The sequence below is a fragment of the Anas platyrhynchos genome, chromosome 1 (assembly GCF_047663525.1).
Source record: "Anas platyrhynchos isolate ZD024472 breed Pekin duck chromosome 1, IASCAAS_PekinDuck_T2T, whole genome shotgun sequence".
NCBI classification, from domain to species: domain Eukaryota; kingdom Metazoa; phylum Chordata; class Aves; order Anseriformes; family Anatidae; genus Anas; species Anas platyrhynchos.
In genome coordinates this window covers 119097290-119119176 of record NC_092587.1, presented here as the reverse complement: position 1 = coordinate 119119176, position 21887 = coordinate 119097290, and the positions used below count along the sequence as shown (strand labels likewise).

General features: G+C 40.0%; 1 protein-coding gene across 1 annotated transcript; it reads left to right on the top strand.

Annotated features, from left to right (window-relative positions):
• Positions 1–10988: 10988 nt before the first annotated feature.
• On the top strand, positions 10989–21661 carry TASL (TLR adaptor interacting with endolysosomal SLC15A4). The gene is made up of 2 exons (XM_005022353.6): positions 10989–11212; positions 17368–21661. The coding sequence occupies exon 2, from the start codon at positions 17369–17371 to the stop codon at positions 18242–18244; it is 876 nt and encodes a 291-aa protein (XP_005022410.3). The 5' UTR covers positions 10989–11212; position 17368; the 3' UTR covers positions 18245–21661.
• The last annotated feature ends 226 nt before the right edge of the window (positions 21662–21887 follow it).

Genomic DNA, 21887 nt, shown 5'->3' with positions numbered 1-21887 from the left:
TATCACTGCTTACTTAAGAAACCAGATTAAAGTTTTAACATCAGAATACATTTTTGTTGGATATCTTTTCTTACTATCTTTGTTTGCTGTAATTTGGTAAACAAGATAAGCAATAAGTAAATAGGCGATCCTACTGCCACGGTGCATTTTGTACAAAGTTCTCAGATGATTAATAGTGGAACATGTGAGTCTGCTGAAACAAAAAAGGACAGAGAATATTAGATTCAGATGCTCAAAGGCATCTGAAATGTAGGAAAGTACAGTTGCAATTAATTCACAACAATATTTTAAAGCATGACATGAACTTTGAAAATAAATGGTACTAATACTAAACAATTATAATTGCAACAAATGCTAATGATAAATGCATGTAGGTATAATACTAAGCAGTTATAATTATTTAGTATGTATAATATAATACATGTAATTTAGTAAATAACATTATTTGTAGATAAAAATAGATAAACATATATAAGATTCCTGTCTGAATTTAAGAAGAGATTGGACTGTGCACTTAGTCACATGGTCTGAACTTTTGGGTAGACCTGTGCGGTGTCAAGAGTTGGACTTGATGATCCTTAAGGGTCCCTTCCAACTCAGGATATTCTATGATTCTATGATTCTAAGATTTAGTATAATAATATACTATTTCAAGACACTGTATTAAAATAATAGCACAATATACATCAAATAGCATAAAGTAGTGGTCTTTAAGAGTTTAACACCATTCATTTTCATAGAATGATTTAGGCTGGGAGGGAACTCTGAAGGTCAGCACATTACCCTCTTCACGCTAGAGTCTCCCCAAGCTCTACACCTCTAGTGTGCTGCTCAGAAAACTCAAAGCCCTTTCAACTCCAAAAAAGACACTATATGATTAGAAAATGCTTGTTCTTGTGTCAACTCCTTAGTCCATGTACACATTCAGTTACATGGTTTGGAAGTGTGGTGGAGGAAGGTACTGAACAAACTGAGGAGATCAGGATTTGACCCTTCTTATTTAAAAGCGTTATAAACTCTGTGAAAAATAAAACCCACATTGTCATAAGTTTTCAGTTTTGAATAGTGGTAGAAATATTATAAATTGAATAAATGAAAAGATTACTGCCTACTTGGACACAATAGTCTTTGAGGACATCAAGAGCTGATGAAGACTCTGTGAGTGATTGTGGCATGCCTGAACTCCCACTCACGCTAATGGGGATGCCTGAACCAACAGAAAAGCAGAAAGTTTGAAGACATTGGTGAAAATTTGCTCAGCCAGTATATGGGATCATCCAGGTAGCAGAAAGCCACAAGTTACTGCAAACCTTTTTTGCAAATAGTAGAATTAAAACATTATTACATTTATTCAAAGCAAAGTATCAATATTATCAAAGATATTATCAAACTATCAAAGTAGCGTTTGAAAACATTCACTTCTGATTTGAATTCTTGGATACATTTTTCTATTGTACTTCTTCTGTATTCCTCTTGTGCTGCTATTGGATTTCTCTGTGATTGTCCATCCCTTGCTATTACATCTGGTTGATGGAAAAAAGATATCCCAGATCAGTGGGAGTATTTTTTTCTAAGATTAAAAACAAAACAAAACTTTTTTTTTTTTTTTCCCTCCCTAGAGACTCAGTTATGCTGTTCCTTAACAGTACAGAGGGCACAATATCCAAACAAAATAATTTTTTTCCCACAACCTCTTCTTGAAAGACTTTTTTGCTTTTTTGCTTTTTGCCTCTTTCTTTTTAAAACATCACAATAATTAGAAGCCTGATATAAATCAAAGAGCTCTCCCATGGCTGAAATTCTATGTTTTCCTTCTACACCTCAGCAGGAGGATTTACTCTTCATCATTTTGACAGCTGAGGCAGCGTATGTGAAACAGGTGATCCCAGCTAACAAAGCATGTTTCTCTTGACAGCCTGCTGGGCAGGAGAGGAAGGATTTAAGAATTACATAACAGAATTAAGCACTGAACATTTCAGATGCTTTAAAATCAGTTCAGGGCTATATATTTTGTCAAATAAAGGAGAGATTTTTTTCTTCGAAATGGATTAACTCAGAGAACATTTTTATCTTGGAACCTTAGTTTTGCTGCTGTTGTTGTTTTCCATGGTAGTCCCATAAAATTTGAAGATAAAATTTATACCAGTTTACAGGAAATATCTCCTGAAAGAAACAACCTCCATGCTATTGTTCAACTATGCAAACAACCCTCATCAGATAAACTTGAACAGTCAGCCTTACAAAGAAATCTGATATGCAGCCACTCCTCGAAGAAGAGGCTGCTGCGGAAGACAGATGAGAAGGTGTTTTTCCTGAATGTTTTCTGTTCTTCTGCAGGTAGGGAGGCCGGTGGATGGATACTGTGTTTGTTAGCTTGCCTCTGTTTTGTCGAGTCAGGTTCAGAGATGATACTGTTTATAACCAATTTCCCTGGTCATGGGAAAGTTCATTCTACAATTTTATGAGTAATGCTCAGTTTATTTACCACAGGAGGCAAAGAATGAGTAACTGGAATGTGCTCTGCAAAGGAAGCAGATCAAGGGTGGAGTGCCTATTTCTCAGGAAATCTTGTGAAATTTGTCTTGCCTCCCTCATGCAAATCTCAAGAGGCTCAAACCATTCCTCTCTCCTCTGTGTGTCTTTAAGCACGAGCTGTGCCATCTGCAGCAGGCAATCCTGGTAACCTTCTGGGGTTGTGGGTCTGGTGTAAAAGAACGATTTTTTCCAGCCTGCAGGTAAAAGATCTTATGAATTGTCAAATGGCTTCATAGCAGTCATTTTTTGGAGGTCAGGACAAAGTTTCCTTTCCCTTCATTACAAATGCACCTGCTGTTTCTCATTTCAGTCAGGTGCTGATTGCATCAACAAACATTTCACTACTTATGAGATATGTCCAACCTGCTAATCCTAAGGAGTTCAGTTCGCCACTTAGAACAGCAAAGGGAAGAAATTAGAGGCTTTGATTATCTGTACCTCTCCTTTTCTTTATTTCCCCAACTCTCCTCACTTCTCTCCTGTTCTTTCTTGGCAACCATATCTGACCAGTGCAGATTGGATCAATCTGTAGCTCCGAGGGTGGTGAATCAGGGTGCCAGCAATTTTTCCTCTTTCCTGGTCTGCTTTAAGAGCTGCATGTCAGATGGAAATCCCCTTCTGTTGCTATGAAGAGCTGGTGAAACCCACTCAGCTCATCGCAGAGGTCCTATTGCTTGGCAGGAAAGCAGCAGAACAGCTGGGGTTATTTCTTCTCAGCCCTCTCCTTAGCCAGAGCTGACCAAATAGCTTCTGCTTTTCAGGAGAGCTCCTGCTTTGTGCTGGAGACTCACCTGGGGCTGTGGAGAAGTTGTGGGATTTGACTGTGCAGACATGGAGGTATGGCCCTCCACCCCCCAAGTCTTTTCCTTCAGGTGATGTACCTGATTCAAACACTTTGGTTAAAAACCAAACAAACAAGAAGCAAGTCAACCCTTCAGGGACACCATCAGTGACCATGTCTCCAGCTTACACATTGGCTTAACAGCCTGTCCACAGAGCCTGGAGAACAGCACCTGCACCATGACAGCTTTTCTCCGCCCTCCAGAGCCTGTGAGCAGCAAGTGAGCAGCCTGCTGCTTTATGGCAGAGGAGGGGGCAGCTTCGCCTGCACATACAGTAACAGCAGGCTCAAAGTGCAAAGTTCAGACACGAGGCTAGATGTAAACTGCCGTGGCCATTTCATCATGTATTGTGCCTGGATGAGTCTGAGGTGTTGTGAAATATTTCTTACTTACTCGTGACAGTGAAACCGTAGCAGAATGTCAATTGCGCTCTGGTACCCAGTGCTCCTTTGCCTGGCACCTGGGTGTATGGAATTGGCTGACGTTGCATGAGAGGCTGCTCAGTTTTATGATGATATTGAAGCACCTTTGATTTCTGATGATTCATCTAGTTCTTTCTTAAAGAAAATCATTACCAAGTCATTAAGATTCCAACTACCTAGCACAAAACAAAAGAAAAACAGCAGATTATAAAAAAAAAAAAAGAAAAGAAAAAGAAAAAGGAAATAACCAACTTCGCCTGAAACACAGCCCTACATTTTTCAATACTTTTAGAATGCCAAGAACAATAAATTCAAATATTCTTTAATACTGACTTTGGAGTTAAACTTTTCAGGTGCTATTCCTACTTTTCCTGTCTTCACAGTTGCCTTTTCTTAAAACAAACAAATTAACAAACAAAAAAGAGAGCAATTGTGTCTTGTATGTTGTGCTAAACATTCCCAATTCCTAAACTCTCTTTTTGGTTTATTGATGCCAGAACCCAAACTTGTTCCATTATTTCCTGTGACTATGGAAATTACTTGGTCTGTGGCCTCCTCCTTTGGTTAGCTTTCACTTAGATTTCAGTTTTGTTTAGTGACTTCTGAAATCACTTGAGGTTGTTTCCCTTTTGTGTAACCAAATCCACAAGACTTTTTTTTTTTTTTTTTTCCCTGAAAGTGTCATGTGAACTAATGCTTGCGATTAAGTGATTTTATGAGTTGAGAAAATGAGCCATCAATATTTACAGGTCTCACTCAGGGATATATAGGAACTCAAGAGCAATGTGGTCAGTATTACCTGAATTGTCCAATACTCAAAGTTGCTTTAAGCATAAAAATCTTCCTTTGCCTTTAGTGTCCAGATTGTTCTGTTACCTCTCTGTCTAGTTTCATATCCAGCTTTTATCTATTGTACTGCTGTGCTTACAGCCCTATGTACTGGTGTATTTAATCAATGTGCTTTCACACATCACTGTTACTTTATGCTGCAGTGGCAGCAAATATTTCCAGAGAAGTATCTGTTGTCTTTTGTACCAAATACTGTATCTTCTTCCTCCTTCCTCCTTCCTATTTATAATTCCAGACCAGCTGAGGCTGGAAGGTGCCTCTGGAGCTTGCCTGGGCCAAGCTCTGCTCAGGGCTCTGCAGTGAGACTTGACTGCATGGAGCTGTCCCGTCGGGTTTTGAACACCTCCAGGGATGGGGACTCTACTGCCTCTCTGGGCAACCTGTTCCCATTGGAGGACCTTCACAGGAGAAGAATGCTGCCTTTTTTTTTAATGTGAAATTTCCTGTATTTCAGTTTGTGCCAATGCCTCTTGTCCTGTCACTGGGTAACACCGAGAAGAGTCTAACTCTGCCGTCTTTACTCCCTCTGCCAGGTATTTACGCACATGAATAAATCCCCCTGAGCTTTCTCTTCTCCAGGCTGAGCAGTCTCAGCTCTCACAGCCACTCCTCTTAAGTCCGGTCCCTCAATCATCTTTGTGGCCCTGCACTGAACTTGCTGCAGTAGGTACTGGGATCTTGTACTGAGCATCCGCACCCTGGACCTAGCACTGCAGGCGTGTCTCACCAGGCCTAGCAGAGGGCAAGGATCAGCTCTCAATCTGCTGGCAACGCTTTGCCTAGTGCAGCACAGGATGTTATTGACCTTCTTTGCCATGAGGACACATTGGTGGCTCAAATATATGTACATATATATTAATTTAAAATGTTCTATCTTATTCCTAAATCTTTGCATTGTTTCTGTCCCAGTCTTCCTGAAAATGTAACTTACTGTTTTCCACTTCCAAGTAAATATATTTATTGTTTTCAGAAACCACAGTGGATGCATTTTTCTTACATTTCTTTCCTCTTATTTATGCAACTAAAAAGCCTTTTGCTCTCAGCTTTCCTTGCAAAATCTCAGTTAGAGACTCCACCTGAAAAAACTTCTTTGGTTCTCTATGCCCATATCATTGCTTGATTTTTTTTTTTCCTGCTCCTTGGCAACAACCATCAAAAAATCAGCTCTGCGGTCTTTCCTCAGCTTTCCTCCTGCTTTTCAGACCCTTGCCCACGATGCCATTCCTTCCACTCACCCGCTCTGCCAGGTCTCATGCCCTTGGGTATCTCTTCAGCAGCAAACCTCAGCGGTCATAGTTTCTTTGCTAGCAGGTGGAGCTGGTGGTTTGCCTGCAGTTGTTTCAGCTCATGATTTTTGCTGCCTTTCCTTTTCTTGTATGTTTGTGGCACTGGTGCCCAAGGATGCCTGACTCTAACAAAACTACAGGCAATGCTTTTCTGGGTTCTGGTTTATATGGACCAAAGTATGGGAGTGTTTTCTATTACTACCTTCTTCAAAGTATTCAGTGGGTCCACTGCTTTTTCTGTTGCATCTCCCAGATTTCCCCAATCATCTCTGTTGTAAACCTCCTGAAGACAGTGCCTGAATTTAGACATAATTTTCAGTTGAATTTTACTACTAGAGAATCTGAGATAGTTGAAAAAGTGTATTTTCTTGGTTACCAGAAAGATGTAAGAATAAGAAGTGAAGGATGTGATAATCAGAGTTAAAGCAAAAGCCAGTACTTGAGAAAAAGATACATGAAATACATCCAGCTGCCACTGGATGGCTCTGCTTGGACACTGCACACATGTGCCAATACAACTAACATAACCAGACCACTGCAATACCTCCTGGGTTTCTGTGATTTTTGTGGGATTTTGATAGATTATCAAAAAATCTCTTATTAGCAGCCTGAGTGTTTTCAACTTCATTGTGTTACACTGATGTATTCTAAAAAAAAAAAAAAGTGAAAAGAAGAAAAAAATCTGTTGCACGGTCCTTTTTTCCAGTTAAAAGCTCTTTCCCTGACAACTTGAAGCCTCAGCAGTAGTGACTAGTTGTCACTAAACCAAGAAGTAATTCAGCAGCATGAGGCGTGATTTCTTCTTAACAAAGAATCAATACAAGCATCAGAATTAGAGTGTGTATCATGTGGCACGATTTCATACAGATAGGCAGTATTCCAGCTGCTCTGTACTGCTTCTGGATATAACACGAAAGTTTTATAATATAACTAACTGGCTCCCACCTTGAAATTACACAGCTAATCTTGGCTCATCCCAGAAAGTCCACCTAACCAGAGTGGAAATCTGATCAGAAGAAAGCCAGCAAGAAAGCTATGGATGTCGTAGTGAGCTGGTCCTGCAGAGATGAATAGCCTTCCTTGTCCTCAAGGCACAGACAGGTGAAACAAGCTTCTCTTCTTACAGCTGGGATTTGCTGAAGCTTAAGCCTGTTAAATCTGGAGACCTGCTGAGAAGGGAAGCCAGAGCTCACCCAAAGGAAAAAATCAGAAAAAGGTTCCTGGGGGGAGAAAGCCAAATGGAGGAGGGAACAGAAGGCTACACCCTGCTCTGGCCACATTGATAAATTAATGTCCTCTGCCTAGGACCATGCTGTTGGCTGCAAAAATCTCCCTCTAGACACTATATTTTAAAAATTCTTTTTAAATGAAAGGTGCAACTACTTCCCAAGCAGCAAAAAGCATTTCCTCCCATGTCTACTGGTTAGTCTTATCAGAAATCTAATGATGATGCTTTTCTATCTGGTACATAGGACGTAATTAGCTGCAACTTAATTAAGTGAGCAGATAGGAGTACCCATTTTGGACTTGTGAAGCAAAAATGGCATTATAACACCCTGTGTTCAAAGAAGCTGGGATTCCTGCAGTAGGAAATGATCTGGCACTATGGAGCTGAGATACAGGCTCAAGCACTTTTTATTCTGCAGTTACATCTAAATGCAGTGATCTGGAATGGTTGCTTAATTTGTTTACCACCTGAAGTACGTTTGCTACTCATACTGAGATTTACATTTGAAAGTGTAGGGACTTGCAAAAGAATCATGCGTCCTGGGGAAAAATCCAGGCAAAAAAAAGCACTGCTAAGTTTTCCCTTTGAAACTGCACTTAAAAAAAAAAAATGGGCCAGGCTTACCACAATACAAATTCTATGAAAGGAGCAGACCTGGTGTCTTTGTACTCTGGAAAGCTTAACAAATGACCCCAGAAGACTGCTAAGGAAACCTGGAAGGTACAAACGCAAGCGAAGGTGTGTAGCTGTTGATAACCCGTTTAGTCAAGCAGGCTGCTGAGTTGGGCAGGAATAAGGTACATTGCTGAAAGAAGGTGCAGTTTGCACTCTGTCCAGCGCAGTTTCAAGCTGCTCTCTGCTGCTGATTGAAAAGCTATGATGTGTTTCATGGTATTTACTGTGTACACCAGTAATTCAGTACATATATGTCTATGTACCTATACATTGCAGATCTCCTTTTAGCCTCATTGTTATCTGATGCTAGAGAGATGTAAAAAAGCAGGTGACATTTAGATTATTTTTTGTTCCAAGACATTAATTTATAAATTGTTGTACTATTAATTAAAAAAGAAAAAAAAAAAAAAGAAAAAGAAGAAAAAAAATATTTTTTTTTGCCAGACCTTGGCAATGGAAAGAGGCTGATCAGCCCTATACAATACTTTTTTTTTTTTTTTTGGTGTTTTATAAGCACTGTGTTTCATACACTCCAGACTAAATAACAGTGCTTATGTGATCATGTGCCCATACTTAGTTGTGCACAGAAAACACATCATGCTCTCTGCTGTCAGTAGTATCACCTGTGCAATAAGGTATTTTATCTGGAATGCACCAGTGCAGCATTATTTATGGTCTTTGTAAAAAAAAAAATAGGTAGAGCAGTTTGACCACTAAAGATAAAAATAAGATTATGAATGAAGACAGGTTGAGAAAGATTTTGGGAGTGTGACAACAGCAATCATCCAGTTCATGTAAAGTATGAGAGCAGAAAAGAGCATGCACTGAAAAGACTCCATCAGCTGGCTGTGCATTCCTAGCAAGGCTAATGCTGGGAACAGACAGTATAACAGCTTCAATACACTATGTCCAACATTGCTGCCCTTTCTCAAAGCAAACTCCTATTGAAGATTTTATCACAGGGTGCAATGATCTTGCTTGTAATTTTCTTAGATAAAAGGCCTTGTTTTTCTTTTTGACTTGCACAGAATTTGAACCTGTAGAATTTTTATTGACTAGAAAGAGCATGTAAGTCAGCAAATAGTTCGCTTGTCACTGAAGTACAAAAAGCGAGTCACAATGCAACAAGAAATCAGGAAGGACATGGTCCTTGCCTCTGCAGATAACTAAAAGATCTAGTAGTCATTTTCATGATGAAACAGCTATTTTATTTTTAAGCACGTAATATCAAATGCTGGGTGCCTAACGTAACCTCGCAAGGTGTGCCAAAGGTGCTGCCCCGCCTTGCTGGGGAGCTCCTGGCAGCAAGCCTCTGGGGACCCAGCACAGCCAGACCTCTCCATGCTGTGGAGGAAAACACAACCACTTTACTACAGCAAGGAGCAGGAATTATTCATCATCATTTTTTTTATGACAAAGTACTGATTGTGTTATCTCTTTCCCATACCCACTTCCCTTCCAAAGACCGAAAGGATTCAAAATATCCCCTTTGTCATACTGCCTAAAGTAATTATACGATAGGTGATAATCTTAAGGTGTTGTCCTAAACCTTTTTAAATTCCAAAATTCCTAGTTAATGGCATTGACCTACCAAACAGGGGTAGAGCTAAAATTGCTTGATAACCTGATGGAGCTTACTGCATCAGGTTTACCTGCTTGAATATATACACAAGAAAATCAATTTATTTTATTTATTTTATGCATTTATTCCTACTTCTAATTTTAAGAAAAAGCTCTGGCATATGGGTCCTCCCAAAGGCTCCCCAGTTACAGTTTCTGGTACAGACATTTCACATACAACTGGCAGGCAGCTGCCTTTGTGCTGCTTGACAGAACAGGCTCAGGCTACGCAGAGATTTATACTTAACCTCTGTGGTGCAGCCATGATGTGGTACAGAAGGAAATCCAGCCCTCTCTCTTATGTTTATAGCCATGTAGCTTTATCACTTATTATTGAACCACACTAACTGAATGGCATCGGTGGATGAGGTTTTCTTCATGAAGACGTGATAAACTGTGTTGTACTATCTTATAGATGAGTCTCTTGACAGCGTTTTCCTGCTCTGCCTACATCAGCCAGTACTGCATCACAGTCAGAGCAGATGTGGACAGCAAAACAGCTGGTGTTGAAACCATGAAACCATGGTATGTGTGTTTTGGGGAAGTTATTTTGGATTACCTCTATTGTGGTCCGATGAGGAAATTTGCCTGTGGGAAGTTTCAAGTATGGTCCTGGTTTGTGTCCTCCTGGCTGAGTTTCATCCATGGGGAATCCTGTTTCACATGCTTCGAGACAGGTCTGTGAGGCAAACCAGAGCACAGCGAGTGCACACACCTGGCAGATATGTTTTGAAAACAGACTCCTGAACCCAAATAAAAAGATGAGTTAGATATACATAGTGCATCTTCTTGGGAGTGCTCTTCCTGGGAGAAGAAGGAAAGAAGGAAAAGTGCAGCTTACCTGAAGCACTTTTCTCCTTTGAGGATGTGGATACAGTACTCTTGATGCATTGGACTTGCTCTTACATCCTTAAAATAGTGCACGTCGTCTGTCCTTTAAGGAATACTCCCATACCAATCTCAAAGCCATAGTGTTTGCCCATGGACCTCAAGCTTGGAGGGTGAACTCCCAGTTGACCAAAGTATTTTAACGTACTGTCCATGATAAGCCAAGTGCACCCTGAGTCTAACCTTCCTCATGACAAGTTTTGCAGTGAAAACAAAACTCGATAAACAGGCTAAGCTGTGCTGTTTGGGAGGAAGCTGAGATATAACAAGGTCTGCAGACAACAAAGTAGTCCTGCTGTGAAGTGCATTTCTGCTTTGGCACCTCACTCTTCATGTGTATTTGGCATCACCACGATCTTGATAGGTCTAGATGTCTTGCTGTGTCAATTAAAAAGAAAATGGTGGGTAATGGTTGAAATATGGTAAACCATAAATCACCAAAAGAGGAGCACTTTATCTAAGATTGTTTTAGATGTTCAGTTCACTAAGGTGAATGATTTTTTTTATGTTTGTTTTAAATGGTTAATAAAGAGAAGTCTGTCTGCATGGACCGAGTGTGTTGTAACCAGTTATTTTAACAATACACTGTTTCACAATCAAGTTTCATTTAGACATAAAAGAGGAAGCAAGTCTAACGCGTTGTGGTTCAGTCAGTTATAAAACCCCCTCAACTCCTAAGGGACTTTCTTTCTATACTTCTGCACTATAAAGGATTGGAAATAAAGCATATGTCATCTTAGAAGTGTATTTGAAAAGGAAATAAAAACAGAATGCTGCATTTTGGGGTAGGACAGCCACACAGGAAGCTTTAAACAGTTTGTAAGACAACCAGTTTTCTGTACCCGGTCAGCTGCTGTATCTTTGGAGGTAAGAACTGAAATATACTATGCACTATATAAAAGTATGAAAATGTTGCCCTTGCTTACCAAAGCAGCTTAGTTCTGTTTGCGTGGGACTGCAGCTGGTACATGGTGAAATGAAGATGTGCTTTCTCTGACTGTTCGGAATGCCTGCACATGTTTGCAGCCCAGCCACTGTCCACATGCAATTTCTGCTGCCTTAAGAAGAGATAAGAGCATTTCAAAAGTGCTGTCTTCAGAACCACAATTGACTGTGATTATGAATGTAAAAAAAATTTTGATTGATTCTCTGATCCTTCTGAAGACTGTCATAAAATCATACTAAAATAATATTCTCCAGAATACTTTTACCGGGAATCTTACCAAGTGTATTGCTTTTATAATAATTATGGTATTTTTTATTGATTTTTGCATGGTAGCATACTGTTCAGATCATCTTAGAAGTGGTGTACTCTATTTTTAGATTAGAAAATAAAATAAAAATAAGAACTGTAATAGAAAAAAAAGGCCATAATGTTAAAAATATTAACAGAGAAAATGTTGAGACTTTTTTCCTTTTAAAAAAAAAATAATGATGATGTTAAAAAGTATAAACAAAGAAATGTTGTCATTGTGTTTTCCTGATTCACAGCCAATTTCCTGGTTCGATGCAAATTCACAGCATGACCTGGGTGTACACCCTCCCCTCCTTTTTTATACTCTTTAGCAGATGTGACCAATGTTTGAAGGTTTGTTAGTACAACATTTCTCTCACTCCTCCTGGGAAACCCCTTCAGCTTTTTCTGTCTTTCTTGCTTTACCTTGTATTCTTTTCACTTCTAGAAACTATACACTTCTCTTCTATAACACATGAATTTATTTCCCTTTTATTTCAGCTGCTTAGATACAAAATATTTCAGTGCAAATAGTTCAGTCATAACAACAACAGACAACTAATTAAAATAAACACAGAAATGCAGAAACAGGAAATTATTCCCACCCCGGAGAAAAGCACAGTCTAGAAATATTATGTAGTCAAGTCATCCTAATGAATGCGGAGCTCAATCCCTTCCTCCCTTACATTTCATATTGCTCCTTACAGCTTTGCATATGATATGTAAAATGCTATCGAATCAGATTAATGGTGTCCTAAAACAAGTTCGAATAGGTACAGATAATTAAGGAAAATATGGAAAGCAATAAATCAGGCTGGCTTTGTACAAAGCTTCAAGGAACTAATAAAATAGAATTAGATGGGAAAGGATTTAAGAGCTCGAGAAGCTCTATTTACCCACATACCATTTTCGTTTCATTTTTATGGAAGTCTGTCCCCCCAAAACTCCACTTAAAGATACAACAGCACTCAAACATACATTAAGAATGTACTTTTCAAAGTGAAGGAAGCCAGGTGCTCTTGGAGTTCATTGCCATCCATTTAGCATGATTGTGTAGACATTTGTCAAGCAAGAACATTTCACATTACAATAAACATATAAAGCACATTGTGTTTTCTGAGAAGGAGATCTCTCTGTTGCTTCGTTGCAGAAGGTGATTCCTTCATGCTCCTGAAATACAAGATTTTCATCCTCTTCAACCTTCTCTGTTCCCCACAAAGCAGCCCATATGTCCTTGTAGGAGTGGGACTCCTAGCTTTCTTGCAACTCCAGAAACATGGATAGGCAAATAAAGATGAGCCAGGCTCAAGTTTTCTTTTGAAGGAAGACAAAAAGAGAGATTCAAGGAGGGGGCAAAAGGGGCTTGGCTCAGGACTGCTGCTGCTGCTGCTGGAATAGCCTCATGGAACAGTCCCACAGCTCTCAGGTCTTCCAGAGCAGCAGTAGGGGAAGCGCAGAAGCACAGCTTAGCGGGTCCTCTTCTCTTCTGCCACGGGCAAAGGGAGCCAACTCCCAACTCAAGCAGCAGCCTCCATTACATTTACCTAAGACAGCACTGGGCATTGGAGATAGCCCTTAAGAAATGGGGTTCACCCACCAAAAACCATGGGTTTCATACATTAAGGAAAGGCTATATACTCATCCATACACATAGCTCGTTTCACTTCCTCCTTCACTGTCCTGGTTTCCCCATACTGGCTGCACTGAGGCTTCTCAGGAGCTGTTTCATGCCAGCCCTGGTGGAAGGTGAGATGTGGATCCTGCAGCATATGTGGGCTTGCTGCTCCAATCTACCGTGCCTGCCAGGGGAACTCTTGCATGCATGCCCTGCAATTAGAGGGAGATCTCAAACCTCAGTGAAGGGATCTGTTTCTCCACAGACTATAAAAGTGCCTGATAATACTAGGAGAAAACATACAAAAGATGGGTCCACAAGGTTTGGGTTCCCTTGAGATGGGAAGACTTTAATTGCAGTCCTATCTAGTAGATCATAGGCTGTATCTATAGCTCAAGCTTTAAGCTATAGGTATAGCATTAAGTTATATTAAGTTATAGCACTGGATATAGCTATAGGTATAGCTTAATGCTATACCTATAGCTATATCCAGTGCTATAACTTGAACTGAAACTACCAAGAGCACAGCTTCAGTGCCATTCAGAGCCTCACTCAGAGAACTGAAAGCCAGATATATTCCATTTCGAAACAGGCCTGTCTATTCTATGTGCTTTCCATCCCCTCCTTTTGCAATGCAAAATAATGTTCCTTTCCCCACAGAGCAGTGATTCCAGCTGGCACCATGTTCTTTCCATTCTCCCTAGCAACTTTTGATCTTGCTCAGGTTTTCATATGGGGCACAATTTATCATATAACTTTGTGTATCCTTCTCATGCGTTCCTTAAACTTTTTGCTTATCCTAAGCCAAGAACTCCCATTCTATTTGCTTGCTCCCAGACTATAATATGAGATCTTTATGCAAACATTGGCACCATCTCCAAGCATTATATTCCAGCAAATTTGCTGCCACTCAGAAAATAGTAGCAATACCACTGGATTCTCCACATGGCTTTAAACATTCATCCTGCCTTTAGGCTTTTCTTCTGAAAAACTGAACAAAAACCCTAGGGAAGACCTACAAGCTTTTAAGAACTTCTGAGAGTAATAAAGACTACGTAAGATAGAAAAGAATGTAAAGCAGACAGCCTGCTCCCTCTGTCTACACTGTGATCTGTGCTTAGATAGGATGTAGCCAGCTCCCTTCACCAAGACAGTAGCTGTACGAGGAAATATCGGTTTGTTCACCTCATGTGCAAAATGCATCAGAACAACATTGTAGACCAGACTATTTTTCCTTGTACAACAAAAATAATGCATTATGTTCAGGAAGAGGAAAGTGAAAGGTGAATGTAAGGAGTGTGAAACCCCAGATATTGAAAGGCATTAGATGTAATCCCCATGCATTCGCAATCTTGGTGTATAGGTGTGTATGTGGCACAGGAGGGGGATTAAGAGGAGGGACAAAAGAAAGAATTAATGGAAACCATCATCCTTGTCCGATGTAAAACACAAGAATTAAGGGTGACCCAACTGTGTGGCCAGCCATCAGTCGTGATGTAATAACAATGTGACATGGGTATATGATAAGTATTAGGACCAGAGATATATATATAGCTCACTTCTGCATTCTGGCTCTCGACAGCACCCATCAGAGCTTCAATCAGATTTCCTTGCAGAGCTGTGAATATCATCAGATTAGTGCCACAGCTCTTGCAACCATCAGAGGGTAAACTTGTAACTCATTCAACAAAACATGTAATTCGTAAGCATGATGGGAGCCTAATCTTTTTGAATTTGCCTGTTCTTTTGTTTCCAATTCAGTCTCAGACCCTGTGCTCTAAAACTCTGAAAATGGGTACTGCAGAATGCAGCATGAAGAAATGAAACCAGCAGTTTCATTTCCCTAATGTATCACCTTATGACAGAAACAAGATGCATCTGGGTAGTAGGAAAGACAGAAATGTCACATGCTACCTGAGCACACATGGCTTTGCGCATGTTGGTTAAGAAGTGAATAGGTCAGATGTTATATTTTCACTTGTTTCTCAGAATCAACATTAAAAGTAAATGTAGGAATAAGTGTATAACAGTTCCTGCTACCTTAAGCTGGTGGCAACTTGACACAGAAGCCCTCTGGCTCAGGGAAAGAGGGGAAGGGAACAGCCTTTGCACTGCACAAGGAGGGGAAAGAAGGGAAATGGGAAGAGAAGGGCAGGTTTACAACAAGAGCACCTCAAGCATTTGGGTGAGATTTCTGTGGTGGTACCTTACTTACATCTAAAACCTAACACAAGACAACAGCAACTTACTGCAAAGATTGACAAGCTCCATATATATTTGCTTCTCATGTAAATGGATTAAAATGGACTATATTTCACTAAATGTTACCTGCCTGTGGGAAATCTCACACAACTTGAAGCAGCAGATGGGATTCAGACTCACCAAAGCAAGTGTTTGGACATATTTAATTTTCATGAACATTTCCTTCTGAAGGAAGATTATTTTTTCCTCCAGCAGCCATCTTCATAGTGTGGAAGTGATTTATTTTCCCCCTGAGGAAAGTCTTTTCTCACACTATCTTCTTGCCAACATATGCCTCAAGTCCATATCCACAGTTAGACAGGATTTAGCCAACATTTAATACTACTGCAGCATTTTGCACAAGCAACTGCAACGCAAGAGATACCTGACTCAGAAATGAAAGTCTTTTCACTCTTGTAAAATATTAGTTCAACAGTCGTCAGCAGCAATGATGTAGTACTGCATGTGCTGCAGAGATCCCACCTCACCACTATTCACATTTTGTGGAAATATGTTCCAGTGCTCCTTTACAACAGGTGTTTTGACAACTAATTGGGATATATGCTTAAACCTACACAGACAATATCTGTAAGGATTAAAATGATGTAATCAGATTAAATAGTAAATGAAAGAAGTACCCACTGTTTAAACAAAGACAATTTATTTGCTCCTCTATCACACAAGATATTTTGTCCTAAACAAAGAAAAATACATCTGTTTAAGATTTACTTTCTCACTGCTGGACCACACAATTTCTTTAGGACATCTTTCCCGTGAATCACCTCCTTGACATCTATTTAAATGAAAGGCACAAAGGTGGAGTTATGGACAATTATATGGCAGTGGAACTGCTAAAGTGTGGACAGAACGTTTGCTGAGGAGCAGACACATTTCTGTCATTGCTAGTGAGCCCTGTCTTTTACTGCTAACACGGCTACACAGCTTTTGAGGATGAGCCACCAGCTCAGTGACTGGATAGGGTTATTGACTTCTGGAACCTGATTGTGCCTTTGTAGAAATGTGATGAAAACTGTTTCCAGAGCTGGTGATACTCATGGCTTTCCGTGAGTATCACAACAGTGAAGGAACTGGAATACTTCTGTAATGCACATCTGCCTATGTATTGCACTGAAATGTGTCTTTTCAAAAGCACGCTGCATCTAGGACGGTCAGTTTAAGAAGATCCTTTTACAGTAGTTGGAGAGTGATCAGCACATGTAGGGCACAATTCATCTAATTTCAATTCGGGTATCTAAAACAAGTCTAATGAATCATGTCTCCAAAAAGCCTTGCTTTTGTCATTGACATTTTAATGTCTAAAAACTAGAGCCAATTCTATCCAGCTTAGCATATGGAAGTGATAAGTGCTAATTTAATGATCTGAGACTTAGTGAAAAAGGATTCACACCTACAGTCATTGATCAGTCTGGATACTAAAGGGTTATACTCTCGATATGAATCTCAAATCAACATAGTTCAGAGGTAGATGACAAACCACACACAATAAAAGTTGCTTCAGAGAGGGAAAGAGGGGGGAAACCCTTGGCTTTTTAGCTGAAATAAAGGGCAAAAATACAAATATTTAAATGCAAGCTATTATAGCACTTATTACCAAAGCAAACCACTTCTTGTTCCTCTCTTCCCAATTCACTTGTCTTTGGATGTATCATACATACCATATGCTGTGTTACACAGAATATACTGTGATGCAATTGAGTTAACAGCACAACAGGGAGATGATCTGATCACTTCACTCATTGACTCAAGTCCCCCAGAAAGACAGAGACAAGCGTTAATGTCCAAATCAGAAATATATCTCAGCAGCTTGTAATAGAGGTGTGAGTATAATCATCACTCACTGACTTGGTAATGAACTAATGGTTTCTTCTTGTCATTCTTCTGTCTGCTGGTGGTTCCTTTCCTTTCTCGAAGGATGCTGTCGGAAGGTTACCTTCACAGAATTGCCTACCTTTGTGAAGACCTGAGCTCTGAGCTCTGCACCAACGTGGCAGCCGAGGAAGTGGTGTATGAAATGAGGTCCATTAATTATTCTTCCATTGAAGAAGCACAAGGAAAAAGCTTCCTTCAGAGATGCAGATCTGCTGGCAAATGTTTTTCCTCAGTCCACTCTAAAGGCAGCAAACACAGCAGAAGGCAGAAGGATAATCTTCTACAGCCCACACAGCACCCAGCACCTGAAGGGCAGACATCTCCAGCTACAGACGTCTGCGAGGGGCTGGCAAGAAAAGACACCTACCTGGTTCCATCCTCCTGCAAAAGCATCTGCAAGAACTACAATGACTTGCATATAGCTGGGGATTACGTGGTGCCTATTAGCTCAGTGGCGTCAGATTTTACCTGTGACAGTGGCATCGGCCCTTTCCTGGAGTCCTCAGAGATTCCTCCGCCCATGGAGTCCATGAGGGTCCCCCCCAGTGAGACCATCCGCAGGCCAGTCCAAGGCTTCTCATCGTGCTGGCGGCTGGCGAGCTTAATGCCACACCAGCAGCCTCTCTCTGACTCGGCCCTCAACGACTACCTGGAGCAGAAGCTGGTGGAGCTGTACAAGCAGTACATCATGGATAGCACAGCAAACAGGGCATCTCCCACTCAGATCCTGGCCTCAGAGCTCATCATGACTAACGTAGACCAAATCAGCATGCAGATATCACGAGAGAGGAATATGGAGACCACCAAGGCCAAAGACATTGTCATCAGCCGCTTCCTACAAATAGCCAGTGAACAAATATCCTCTGAAATTAGCACACCCAGTCTGCATATTTCCCAGTACAGCAACACTAATGTGTAGTATTTGAATTTCTACAGTTAGACAGTTTTTAGGTTCTGCAAACTCAATTTTTATTTTTTATTATTTTTTATTTTTATCTCTTCAGACATCTTTTTGCTTCGTTAAAATTTATTTACTGTCTACCAGTTACATTTTCCAGTACATATTAAGTAAAAATATCTGTACTGCACAGATGTCCCCCTATTGTGCGCCAGATGAATTACTTTTTTTTTTTTTTTATGTTTTTTTCCCAAAGGCTTATTTCAGTGAGTGAGTCATGGACATTAAAAAAAAAAAAAAAAAAAAAGTAGAAAAATGACTAAGAGCATATGACACTCTTCCAGATACTCTCTTTCTTCCCCCTTGACATCTAATTTCAACTTTCCTCCCCTGGAATCTGCCATCCTACCTGAGGGTCTTTGTGAAGCTAAGGCTCACACCTCTGCAAGTACAGGGACCGCAGAGCCACAGAAACAGAGAATCCAGGATGCCATCTGGTTCATCTCCTTGACCCAAACTGCTTTACTTATAACACCTCTGTCAGATATTTTTTATAATCTGTTCTTAAAGATACCAAATAATAGACACTTTACAGCTTCTTCTATACTAGGTCTAATTAATCCATTGGTATCTTCCAATTCAAATTTACCATCCCTTTTTGTAAAGCAAAAACTCTGTTTCCAGACAGACTTTGTCAGAAGGAGTGTGTGTGTATAGCTGTATATTTTGTGACGAGCTGAACTTCTACGACAGACGTCGGTGACTTGAGATGCCAGACAGACACCCACCATGTTTGTCAGTGACTTAAAGACTGTGGCGTGGTCATGTAGGGATAGTGGTGATAATAAGGGGAATGCTTCTTTCTCTTCCCCCTATTTTTAAGAGAATTTCAAATTGAAAAATAAGGGCTAAGCCAAAGCCCCAGTAATTAACGTGACCAATTCCTTTGACCACAGAAGGAAAGCAGAAACAGACCACTCAGCAGCATGACCAACCCCTCCTTTTGTTACGAGCGTTGCTGTATGTCATAGGCCATGCTTATTTGAACTTGACATATATCTAATAGAAAGGTCTTCTGTAAAATCTCACAAGTCTTAAAAAAGAAGAAAAAAATAATTAGCTGCCTCAAGGGCAAGGATGGTTACCTGCTTTGAGTCGGTACGATATATAACACATTTTCAATGACAATCCATCATTGGTTGAGTTTCTAAGTTTAAGTATAATGTAAATACTAATTTATAATAAATATTCATCAAATGTTTTCATGCCAGTGACTCATGCCAGTGATTCAACACTGTTGTTTTGGCCTTTGTGTTCCTCTTTTGTTTTGTTTTACAAATGTAAGGCATGCATTTATGTGTATTTCAAAAACAAATGCGATGTAGTAAACATGTCAGTTTATTTTATTGCTGCTCTCTTCCCAGAGACTACTGGATAGCTCAGTATATTTTCCTGCTTGTGCAATGAAGGGGTATCCAAAAAACAGTTGCTATATGAACCTTTCCTGTGTGAAGTCAGAGATGGTAATTCTGTTGCCATAGCAGCCTACCCCAATACTATTATTCAACAACTCAAGATTGATAATTTCTGGCTTATAATGTTTCTAGACTTTTATCAAATTCAATTTACAAACAGAAAAAATACTATTCTAAAGAGACAGTAACATTCAAGATAACGTACAGTCATGTGTTACACATGCAAAATCCATTAGATCTCTCAATTTTTTTAATTTCTCCCAGAATAAAAAGATACACAAGCATCTATGAAAATGGCTTGCAGAAGACAGCAAAGCAATCAAACAGTCATTTTTACGTCCTGCAAATGCATGATCATTTTTTTTCAAAATGCATTTTTTGTTTATTCCTTTTGACATTCACATGACTGTAGCCATGTAGTAGCACAAAACAAAAAGAGAAGAACTTCCAGAGTCAATTACATATATATCAATTCCCTTGCTGAAAGATCTGGCACCTTCATCAGAGAGCATAGTCCATTTTTGCACTCAACTTTACCCACTACATAGAGCATGCACTGTGTGAACAAAAGAGCTTTTTATCATCTGTGACCTGGAAGTCCAGATTTTGGTTCTCCTCCTAACTGGCAGATCTGTGACTAAGAGCTATAGGAAACATCCGCTGGCCGCAGCCTCCATTCTGAGAAGAGATTTAGTAAATAGTAACAGCACCTGGGGAACAGGGACTAAGAGGCTTGCCCACAGACTGATGTGGAAATGTGGTTTTGCTTACAGTGTTGACCCCTTAGCTGCTGTGTCAGAGTGCTGCAATGAGAATTTGGGGCTGGGCTTTCAGAGGAAAGAGCTATTACAGCAACTCACTGTGCAGCTGTGCAAAAAAGACAGATCTTTAGTATAAGACAGCACGGCTGCTGCAATCAGAGGGCATGCTGGATGCTTAGATTGGATTATTCAGTCAATGACAAATCACTCCATTTGTACGGAGCTTCCTCCCAGGCAAATCACTTAGTATAATCACACCTATTCTCACATAAAGGTCTTACTTTGTATTATTGGACTGACATTTATGAATTTTATTCATATAAGGGTCATAATCCTTGCAGAAGCTGATTTATGCTGGAAAGAGAGCTTTCAACCACTTCCTCCCAAAATATGGCTATTTTCTTTCCCCTGCCTAAATATAATTCCTTGGTTCACTTTGAGCCCTACTGTGCGTCTGTTTCTCATATGAATTACATACCATCCGAGTCCCTGAAGCAATACTGAGTAACTCTTGGATGTGACTTTTGCATAAACAAACAAATATTTCTTACTTTCCACTATGCTCAACTGAAAGTTCATTTAAATTTCTGTCCTTCCTCCATTTAAAACTAATCTTCTTCTGCACGAGTGCCTCTCTAGGTGTGTCTGTTTCCTGCTAAAAGCACTTGGATAGCAATTAGGCTGCTATTAGCATGAGTCAGGTTGTTATCTAAAACGATTACCATCACTCTCCTTCTCCCTCCCTCCCTCTCTCCCTCCTTCTCTCTCTCCCTCCCCTCCTCATCTGTCTCAGGGTCAAATGCTTAAAGAGAGAGATCCCATTTGTTTAGTATCTTTGTTAAATAATCATTTTTAAGGCAGAGGCTCATCGCTTCTGGACACTGGTGGAGTTCTAGTGGCTAGTGAATGTAGTTTGAAAGGAAAGCCTGAAGTTTGGTCTCATGACTATTTCCCAGCAACAGGATGATCTGAATAGGACTAAGATCACTTGAGAAGAAAATAATAATAATTAAAAAAGGAGTAAACATTAAAAAAATAGGTTGGTTCCTATTTTGACCAACTGTCAAGAAACTGATCATGGAAGAACCACCATTAGCATATTCCAGTAGCTTCCTATGACATTTTTTCACAGAACATGTTGCTGTTAACATGATTATTAGCATCTAGGAGTTTTATTGTTTATACATAGTGCAACTGTGCCCCTAAGAGTCCAAGGATGTCACCGCAGGGCCATTGAATGCTCCTGGGAGCTCCCAGGAAGGCTGGATGTACAATGTGAGAGGGGAGGGGAAAAGAGAGGAAGGGGGTTGCTGCAACAAGGGCAACCTCTTGCTCCTGTCTTTGGGTTTAAACCCTGTGCCGGCTCTGTTTTTTTTTTTTTTGTTTTTTTTGTTTTTTTTGTGCCAAGATGTGGCTGTGGAGGGACGG